Here is an 11113-nt window from a genome sequence, read left to right on the forward strand (position 1 = left end):
GAGATTAATTCACCCCTAACATATTTCTATTGATGCCTCAGCACTGCAGAAGGGACTGATTGACTCTAACGGTGCAAGACAGAACAGTGAAAGTCACATATGTCCATCAGTTCAACTTACATTACAAAAATAAGTTAACATGGGTATTCAAAACAGTTTAGCCAGAATAATACAGGAATCGTTGTATGGACTAATTTAGCTGCTGCTTCTGCTCTCATGGGAAGCTAGATAAAATACATTCCATGGACCTTGACGGTTAGACTGCTCCTGTAGTCATGTAAAATCATTTAAGGTTAGTATTAGAAAAGGTAAACACTTTAGAGCCACCTTGCTCCACTGACCACAGCCCTTCCATTCCTGCAGTGAGATTTGCTCTCCATCAGGTGATCACTATACTTAAAGGGAATTTCTGGCACCAGAAATCCAAAACCAAAGTGCAACTGCAGGTAGGATACAAACGTTGCCATGGTCCATCAAACAACATCCCAAACAACTTTAGCTACCATGGAGACTTCAGGAATTAGGCTGCATTTCTCTAAATTCAAATTTCCTCTGAGTGGGAGTGTTACTAGTAACAGCAGTGCCAAAACAAAAAACTTAAGTTATTGTTAGGACCAGCTATAACACCACCATTCAGGGAAATAAATGCACTCCCCTCAGCAATCAACTGCTAAAGGATCAGAAGTGAAAAACATGGACATAGTAATGTCTGTTGAATATACTTCAATGGAAAGCTATCAAAAAGCCAAGTGAGACACTGTCAGCAAGTGTTTTCTTACCCGACACTGGAAATCTGAGCCTTCTAATCCAAGACATCCTTTGGTGACTAAATGTCCACCAGACTCATCCTCTTCTATTATAGTGAAGCAGTAGCCATCAGTGCTGAGGATTAGAAAGAATGAATCAGAAGGCTTTGAAGTGAAAAATGTGCTCCTGAATACAGTCTTAAACTTTTTTCCTTGCAAGGCAAACAGACATACTAAGACAGGCTGGAAGACTTGGGCACCCAAGGCAACCTCTCACAATGCAGTCCAACAGCCAACAGCGCTGCGGACCAGCCCTTGCACACACAAAGGAGGCTCTGCCTTGGAGCTGACACAGTTACCTTTCCAACATTTCACAGCTAGAAATCCCACTAACAAACATTTCCATTCTCTGCCTATGGTCATTAGTATGTTAAAACTTTGGAGCCCCACATAAACACAAGCATCAATGGTACAGGGGGTCTGCCCTGCGTGCGGAAACAAGGCATGGATGTTTGCACCATGGTGGAGACCTGAGGAAAGAAACATTTTTGAGATACTAAATGTAAAATATTATTACGAGTGATCTGTGATTCCTGTTTTAACCATATTACAAACTGCAACACTTGTGTATGAGTCCTTGAGTTATCATCAACACCCTTCATAACTGTTTACTTGGGTTATAAGCCTAAAGTGATCCATAATGCTTCCGTTTACAAGAACGTGCACCACGGAGGACAAGTATACTAACAGATGGCTAGATGGTGCTGGTGATAAATGTCCTTCCTTGATGAAGGTCAAATGCCTGAGTGCTATGGAAAGAGGGGGAGGAGGGCATGAAAAGGGTGGCTGCATTTTACTGAGACTGCTGTACATTAATTTCTCAGCACTCGGAGGGAGATACGTAACGTGTGTAAGAAACACAAATTGACTGATTTGCAGGAAGAGTATCCAAAAATAAAGAAAAAACTCTTTAATAAAAGACATTTAAGTCACATAAAAATAAAATATTCTGTTATTTCCCTAGGGAAATAACACTGGTTATTATGTGCAATGAGTATTTTTCAGAAGAGAGGAAACAAACTCAGTTAAAACATGGAAATAAAAAGAAAAAAAAGATCAGAAAATTTAAACACAGCAAAATTTCAGATGATTTGCTCCTTACTTGAATGAAAGGAGAGTCTAACAGAGCAACAACAGCAAAGGCAATGAAGATGTAGGAAACGAGAGGCACAGTTACACATATAAGAGACAAACACAATTTGTAAGTATTAGCTACACAATAGAGAGACGCTGGATAGGATCATGTCATGTATTTGCTGTGGCATATTTTTATATTAGTGGTGCAGGGTCTAGCCACAGTAAGCTTATTACTTCAAATAATAATCTATCATGCTTTATTGACTTCTGGATTTGAAAAGTAACCAGCTGCACGTTACAAATTACTTTCTTGGAGAAGCGAGCGATGACTTCTACCCTTCTTTGACATTGTGCATACGAGTAAGGCAAAGGAGACAGCAACTCTTTGGGCAACAACCACCTTGATTTCATTGCTTAAGCTTAAAAGAAAGAAACAATAGGATTGCCAAGAAGAGAGACTGTAGGGAATCCATTAGAGTATTAGATTAGATTAGCTTTTATTTGTTTGCATGATGCCTTTGATTCAAAGTAATGAGTAAGTTTAGCTCAGGGGACAGAGCAACAAAACAATAAATTGCAATCGAGAGAAACACAAAAATGAACTCCACAGCTAACAGTTCCCAGCAAAAACCAAAACACTCAGTACACCAAAAGAAAATAGGGAAAGGAAAAGTCAAATGCTTTGCAAAAGGGGAAAAAGAAGCAAGGAAGTCAGCAGGTTTATTACTTTATTTTCTGACTTGCCATGGGACTCTGATTCTTGGCTCATTTCTGAAAATTAAATTCAGGCTCCACAAGCACTTTAGTCCCTCTGAAAATTTTACTCCAAATTTAAAAAGCCAAACAAAATTAGACTGGATAGAGCAAAACAGAACAGTTATAAAGCTCCAACAATAAGGATAAATCACGTTCTTTACAGACAATGGTAGAGTAACAAAGGAAAACTGCAAGAAAATTGAAAACAGCAATGCCGAGCAGAATAAACTCACTGTCTTACTGAAAAATTCTCAGGTGTTTGGGCAAGAGGTAGAAGTGACTCTTCTGAAAAGAAAAAAGGGTCTCCTACCTGCTTCCCTCTTCCCGCCCCTGACCTCTTCTCCTGGTTCACAGGATGTCAGACGGACCACACGCTGCAAGTAAAGGGCAGGGCATACCCCTGCTATTTTATTGACCACCCTACATCACAACTGCCTATGGCAGAAACAAATCTGTTCTTACTATTATAACACGTCAGATAAGTCTGCATTGTCTTCAGTTTTATGTTTATTTTCGTGACTGCACAAATAGAAACATACGTACATTGCTGATACATGCAAAGCAATACGAAAAACCTATTCTCCACTTCCTAGCAAAAATCTGTAGTACAGAATTATTAGTTTCTTAAAGTCGGTAATTTAAGTTCTGTATAATTTCATTCTGTGAATGGTCTGTAAAGAAGGAACTCAACCTGATGTTACTGAATACATCCAAGTACACATCCACTAACCTCGTCCACTAAAGCAGCATCCTATCAGAGTATGGTGCAGGAAAGTGATTACATGTATTCTGGGTGTGATCATTAATAACCACAGATTTGGTATGTCACATATTTGCCAAGAGTGAATTTTTACAGCCAAGTCAAATGCCAGAAAAATAGAGGGAGTTAATAGCGGAAACACTGACAGACACCAATGTAGAAGGTGCTGCTACAATTACAGACTACCAGTAAGAAAGAGGTGATCTTAACTGAGACCTTTACTAAATGTCAGAAGAGAGGAACAGAGGCCAACAGCTTTGCAGCTGCTCACACAGATGTCCTCACTGGCCAACAGCCATTTCTCACAGAAGACGCAGTACTTCAGCTACCAAAACTTGACTGCTGGAGATTTCCTGTCCTGCTCTGTGTGTGATGCAGCCAGGAATGGTAACATATAACTTAGAAAAGCAACATCTTTCCCCTCATTCAGTGCCCATCACAAACAGATGGGTTAAATAACTTGATGAAAAGATTCTTTCTCTTTAATTTTATTTGCAACTGAGTCCATACAAGTATTATTATTTTTGTCCACCCCTCTTCTTTATATCCCTGCTTTTGATACCAGAAAAAGCTACAGCATCTTTTCATTTCCATACCAAGCAACACAACAAGTTTCTGCACCATTTTTAAAAAGATCAAACAATGTTATATTATATACAAAATTATATAGATTATAATATATACAGATATATAATATATATATTATATAGAATATATAATCTAAATATAGGTTATATTATATACAGAAATTGGGAAGTTCATACTCTAACAAATGGCTGAAATAATCTAATTCAAAAAATGACTGACTTCCAATTTGCATCTAATTCACATACTTTGTCGCATCCTTCAGTTAACAAAGATGATTAAGTCCAAATTTAGCATAACACTGTCTTTGGACACCATCCGTAAAACAAAGAGTCACTATAAATGTGCTCAACACAGGCTAATTTTTCAGAAAAAAAATAATACAGTTAGTGGCCATGCATCAGGGAAGTAACATGAAACCAAGTGAGAAGAGCATTACGCAGTTTTTGAGCCAGATACACCTTCAGATGTTTACATAGCTACTCTGAAGGCAAGGAGAGACCTACAGGTGTAACAAAGCAAAGAGGTTGTTTCACAGTACGCCACAGTTTCTGGCCGCAGTAGTCTCCAAGATTATGATGCTGGTCCTATCATGCATGCTCTGCTGTGTATGGTACCTTTAGGCTTCTCTGGGTGCTCAACAATGACCCCACCCACAGAGAGAAAGGAGGGTACTCAGTGCATCCTAGCAGAGCATCTTCTCGTATGTCATATATAGATCTATCAATCCAAATTTCTCTATGCTACTCATCCATACTTTTCTCCCAGGAATGAGACATGACTCAGCCCACCAAATGTGTCTTGCGTTGTTCTACTTAAATCACAAATCAGATTAAACAGTTCTTCCTAACACATGGGGTCACAATGCAGAAACCCAGCCATTACACGTATCTGTGAGGGAGAGCCCTAGAAACTGTCCAGGCTTCCTGCTGAGTGTATGAGCTCTGACACGTCTATAGACCTGAGAGCACAACCTGGGATATGGCAATAGCACCAAGCACAGGTACCTCTGCATTTTCACCAGGACTCTCTAGAATCTTTCACTTATGTACAAAATCCATCTCGGCAGATGTGAGAACTATCAACAAGCAAATAGTCAAAATACAGCTACTCATCTTCCTCTTTTCCTTTTCTTTTTTTTTCTTCTTCTAGTCCTTCGTCTCCAAAATTTAAAAACAGACCAAATGTTTTTCTTTACTTGACCTCAAGATTACACTGCAGTTTAGTTTAGCTTCTTCTTTAATGCCAGGAAATTAATAGGACATGCTAGACTTAAAATGGATATTTGCTGTTTTGGAATTTTTTTTTGTATAAGTAAATTCAATATGCAAGGGAAGTCTTAGGTATTCCACACTTTCTGCACTGTGACACCAAAGTACTCCCGCATGCTAAAAAACTATCCAAGAGTAATGCAACAGCTCTCAATACAAGGAGACTGGACTTGCATTACTACTTAGTTTAAGGTTTATATTAAACACCCAATGGGCAAGCAGTGAACAAAACTCAGAACAAGGAATTTCTGGGGTACAGCTGAAAAGCGTGGGAGGGGGACCTTGCGTTTCAGTTTAAACACCTGGGCAAAGACACTAGCTGAGCCACATACGAGACATACAGCCCTGACAGAGGCGGCAAGGAAAGACTGGAGCTTGCAAGAATTTGTCTCTGTTGACCTTTTATTTTTGTTTTAATCATCAAAGGGGACTTAACTGCCTCCAGTACAGCCATGTATAAAAGATTACATTAAAAAATAAAAATAAACATTAAAAAAAATTGTAAGGCTAACTTAGAAGTTCTCACCATAGCTCCTTTATCAGAAAATGCTCAACTTTACCCTAAAAATTAAAATTGCTTAAAAGAAAAGTTGCCTGAACTTAGTGCTTTGGCCCACTGTTGAAATCGTCTTTCTTCTACATACCAAATTAAGAAGAAAATTAAATTCTATCATCTGGAGAACAGGAGAATAAAAATAACATCACTCAAGTGAATTATCACCTCTGGTAACACTGAAAAAGTAACTTAATTATTAGATTGCTTTAGGTAACCAAAGCTACCTCAAGACACAGCTGGGCAGAAACACAATCAAGACCAGTAGGCAACACATAAGAAATTAAACTCTATCAGCCCAATCTTTAAAACTGTCAGCATTTATTTGTGAATGGAAAATACAGTACAAGGCACCTAATCAGCCTCTGCCTTTACAGCAATCCCATTACAGTCAAAGCCAATTAAATATAACACTATTTTTTAAAATATGCAATTAATTATGATTAGACACAACAGCCCGCGCATTCACTTTGTACACACAAAACTTGAAATGGAACAGTAAAACAAAGTCCTGGTTGTGTTCAAAGCAGCTTTGAGCTTCTTTACTGAAAGCCTTTTACGAATCGCGCAGATGTTCAAAGAGAAGAATACAGTTTCAACGTGCTGCAGGTTAACACACCCTTTACAAGCAGAGGATTGCAAACCGTCCACAAAGATCTTAATTGTCAGGGCCCAGAACGCACTCATGAGCTTCAGTTGCTTGGAATGGCCCCACCTGAGATCCCCCCCAACCCACCCTCCCTGCCTGGGGCTCCATTTAAGCTCAGGTCCGAGCCTCAAACCCCTCCCTGAGTATGGTACAGGAGAGCCCGTCTTCAGCCCCATCCCATCTCCTGCCTGGATCCAGATTGCTGCAGCTGTGTGAAGGGCCATCAAGAGAACTGTCTCTGCCCATTGCGTTCAGGTACCCTTGGGGAACATGGGGTCCCAGTGGGTGAGGACATGGCTGGCCCGCCCACCACCCCTCGGCTCTGGGCTTGGACCCCTCTCACCGCTCCCTGACACTAACTCTCCCTTGATGAGATGACCCTGTAACAGGTCTTCCAAAACTTATTGTGCTTGTGGATTGCCCTATTTTAAAAGAACACTCTAACCAGAGCTGCTGCTTTTCAGTTGATATAGAAAGCAATCTGCATTTTAAGCTGCAGTGTTATCCTTAGCTTCCTAAGCTATTATTGGACTTATGCTGCAGAAGTATAAAAAAAGGGAAATTCTGTATAGGAATACAGCAGGCTGCTAGAGGATTTGATACAGATGTGGTTAAAGAATACAGACTTTTAAATTTCTAAAAATACAATTATGGAGAGGATTTTAAATGGCCACCAGATGTCCTCATTTTTATATAAACATTCAGACTACTGGTACTACAGGCAGGATCTATACTTCAATAGATAAATACCTATGCTAGGAGACCAAAATCTTCAGATGGGATGGCAGACTGCTTTTATGAGACATTTTTAATAGCGATTGCAACTGAACTAGCTATTTTATTTTGAGAGTTTTAATTTAAACACAGCTGGAAATGCTTTCCCACTGACTTTTCAGAGCCCTCCTTGCTCCTGGGCACACAGAAGGCTTCTCTGCTTTGGAGAGAGCCCTGGTAGGGTCAGTGCCTGATGCTCTCCAGAGCCTAAGCACTGGCTATGGATGTGCTCAGTGAATTTCCCAGGTGTCAGGGCTTTGCCAGGCCCTTGGGTGTCCCAGCATGCACTGGCTCATCCCTGTGGGGCTGGCAGGTCCAAGCACAGCCCAAGGCTTAACAGACTCAGAGCTGACAACAGGTTTGATTTTTGATTTTTTTTTTTTTAAACATAAAATGTAGAAGGCTTTTAGTGGCTACCTCTGAGGGAAGCAGATAATTAATGCAATAATTTTTAATCTGCAGCAGTTCACTTATTCTTCAGACAAACGCAGTGTGATTGATACTGCTTGAACTTCAATATGGGGAAACTTTATAGAACTTCCTTTATAGTGACGTTCAGTGGGAATTCCTGAGTGCTTTAAAACTGTGCCGACACTCGTTCGGGCTAGGATGAAACATAAAAGCTACGGCCTGACTAGTAGGATGATCCCAAAACATGGGGGAAACAAATAATCCCTGCTAACCTGGTTGGTCTTGGCCAAATTTTTGAAACCTGGTCTCAACCCAGCCAGCTAAACAGAGACCCAGTAGCTACTCTTTTCTAACAGTAGACTTAGGACCCTCTTCTCTCTGTAATATTCCATTTCACTTTTCATCTGTAATTCCAGCTGTGTAGTAGGGAATTTAAGAAGCAAATTATTACAGACTAACAGTTAAGTAGATGTAGGGAAAACAAGGGGTGCTGTGTCCTTTGTACCCCACTGCAGCTCTCACACCAAGGCAGGGGGTGAGATCATAGCAATGATCACGGTACTGAAAAGGATTATTGCTGACAAGCCATGAAGGCAGAGTATTTAATGTAAGTCTATTTAAATTTTGTGTTTTATATTACTCCAAGCTCTTCAGCAATTTTATGTTGTTGCGCACTGGGCAAATGGCAAGTTGGATACTACTCAGGTGACAGCCCAGGACAGGAAAGAGGAGTAGCTCTAATGCAAATCTTTTGACTGTTTCCATTTTCCTGGACAGAAAAATGATTAATATTTGATGGGCAAATGCCAGTTTCAAGTATTATTTTGATGTCTAAATTAGAAAAAATAATTTTGTCACTCAAGTAGAACATTCAATCTTGAAATGTGTGGAGATTATGAAGACAAAAGGGGTTATAATTTTGTGTTTTATTACCACTTAACTGCCTATCTGTGGGCATTAGCACCTAAAAACAAGTTTAGTACTTGACACTGTAAGGGGAACTCTGAAGAGAGTTCTTTTAAAGTATTGCAGTGAGGGAAAATGCAGAAATCCATTTTAATAGGACATTTACCCACAGTTCCTGGTAATACAAAAAATCTTTAATGTCAATGATGCCTACAAAGCAATCCACAACAGCAGGCCTACCCAGCTGGGGGATAAACCTTGTTCAAGGGGCTTCTTAACATGGATCCCTTTGTACTTCCTAATTCATGGATTTAAAAGTCATCTGCAACTTCCCTGTTACTGTGTGTGTGAGACAGCACACGTGAAAGGAGCAGCTCTTGCTGGGCAGGAACAGGAAACGGCTGATTCATGCTGCAGGGGATCAGCAAATTGGTATCAGAGTGGGGTTTTACACCTTTTTAAACTGACTGCCATGTGAGAGCAGTTAAGTCTAACTCCTGGCTAGAGCATGGGTTTGAAGGAAGAGGATAAAAAGGGGAAATGGTATTTACAGCTGTCATCAAAACTTTGATACACTTCAGTGTGAAACTGCAGGCTGAGCAGAATTAAGCCAGGTTACAAAACAACACTCAAATATGCAACAAAGCAATCAGCATCTTCAGCAACCTTAGGTTTTTCTGTATCTATCTTTTTAATGCACTGCCTTGAAGAGCTGACGCAATGTTAGACTGTCCCACCTCAAACAGCACCGCACACCCAACCGGCACGTCCAGCTGGGCTCGCATCTGTGCCCTGCTTTGATGCTTCTCACATTCCACAACTCCACCAGGCTATAGCTGATAGTGAGTATCTTCAGTATCTTACCTGCTCTAAGTAAGCAGAAAAGTTTAAATTCCGTCTGCGGAACACAAAGAGCTCAGCCCTGCTTTGCTGCAACTATGCCAAACTGTACACGCACCTCGAGCCAAAACAGAGGTGTTTGGCTGTGACCCTCATTCAACAGCAATAGCAATAGTCCAGCGAGAGCTGCTTTTGGGTGGGGGAACAGCAGCTTGGTCCCACCATAGGTACCCTCAGTCACCTCTGCTGCTTCAGGCAATGTCAGAGCAATACAGACCAAGGCTGAGCCTTCAAGGGGACTGCGCACAGCTGGACTTGCCTCTCCCCAAGGGAGGCAGAAGGACCTGAGGAAGCAGAATCCAACCCAAATGAAAAGTCTGTAGTACTCTAAACATCTAAACACAAAACCAAACAGAAGACTATAGCTAGTATAAGAAAATACTCAACACCTCACCTCAAGAAAAAGATCACTTTCCTTCTAGCATAGAAGTAAGAAAAAAACCAAAGCCTTGAGGATCTACAAAAGATAGCTCAGCTATTGCAAAGACACACACCAAGAGCAGAGTTCTTATAAATGGTGTTCCATAGAGAATGATTATAAATTTCTAAGCATTTACTGACATTTCAATATATCTCCATTAAGTCTCCTCTTCTTAACTGCGTGCACTTTTAAAAATAAGCTCCTACCTTCAGAGTATTTCATATGCAATGAATTGATAAAAGTATTAACTAAAACTCTAAAGATGTGAACATTCCATAAAAATATAAATATGTAGCTGGTATCTAGGTAAAAATTACCTCTGATTTTTAGATACAATGTACAAACAACTAATTTACATATTGCTGCCTAAAGAAAAACTGTAATACCCAATTTTAGGCTGCTGAGCTACTGCAAATAGGTTTTCCCATGTTTTACCACCAAATATGTATTCCACAAACCTGCAGGTGCTGTTGACTGAGTCCTCAGGACAGTGGTGGTGGCACTGACAGGACAGCTTCTTCTGCGGAGGGGCAGGTGCTGTGCTCTCACTATCTTCTTTTCTGGTCTCCATGCTCAACTTGCTGGAACTTCGTAAGGGCATGTTGTCTACAAAATTAGCTATAAACATAAGGGGAAAAGAAAGAGAAACAGTTCTAGCTTGGATTGCAAGACCTGGAATTAAGGCTTCAAAGTATTTCTACCCATCAAAATTTGAGAAAGTTATTTAAGCCAGTTGCTCACTGCAGAGTGGTTTTCTATAGAAGCCTCTGAAATGGTCACCATGTTTTTTTGGCCTCACTGACATTAGATCAAAGGTGCTGAAGTTCCAGTTCTGCTGCTGCCAAAGAGATATGTTGTGCTTTTCAGGTGGCAGAGTACAGCTTTTTCACTTATTGTATTATGCAGGTCAAATCCTTGGTTACACATTTGCTCTTTGTCTCTATACTTGGCACATACATCTACATCCACTGAACCCTATAAAAGAGTGGGATTTATGATACTCCAGGCAGAGCAGAACACAGGCATCCAACTTAACAAAGATTTAACAGCAAGTGATGCTCTTTCTGCAACTGAATTGTGTAAGTACTACTTGGAAAACTGGGGAAAAAATAGCCCATTTCTATTAAAAAACTTCTATAAACAAAGTAAAAGGCAAGAATGTGTTTTAGAATGAACAATGCTGAAATATATGGAGGTAATTACTTGCAAAAATATCAGAATACTGAATCTCCATGGAGCTGGTG

At 40.1% G+C, this 11113-nt stretch overlaps 1 protein-coding gene across 2 annotated transcripts in view; it reads right to left on the reverse strand.

The window, feature by feature from the left end:
* BMPR1B (bone morphogenetic protein receptor type 1B) overlaps nucleotides 1-10470 on the reverse strand; it is a 31639-nt gene extending 21169 nt beyond the window's left edge. Inside the window, exons 1-3 of one of the 2 annotated variants that reach the window (XM_086746147.1) lie at nucleotides 10328-10470; nucleotides 6278-6382; nucleotides 780-882 (exon numbers count right to left, since the gene is read on the reverse strand). In XM_086746147.1, coding sequence (XP_086602273.1) covers nucleotides 780-882; nucleotides 6278-6382; nucleotides 10328-10470 — 351 coding nt within the window. The remainder of the gene's footprint in view (nucleotides 1-779; nucleotides 883-6277; nucleotides 6383-10327) is intronic. The other variant, XM_086746148.1, reaches the window with a different exon arrangement.
* Between the last annotated feature and the right edge of the window lie 643 nt (nucleotides 10471-11113).

This window comes from Chlamydotis macqueenii, chromosome 4 (genome assembly GCF_036417535.1).
Source record: "Chlamydotis macqueenii isolate bChlMac1 chromosome 4, bChlMac1.mat, whole genome shotgun sequence".
Classification (NCBI taxonomy): Eukaryota; Metazoa; Chordata; class Aves; order Otidiformes; family Otididae; genus Chlamydotis; species Chlamydotis macqueenii.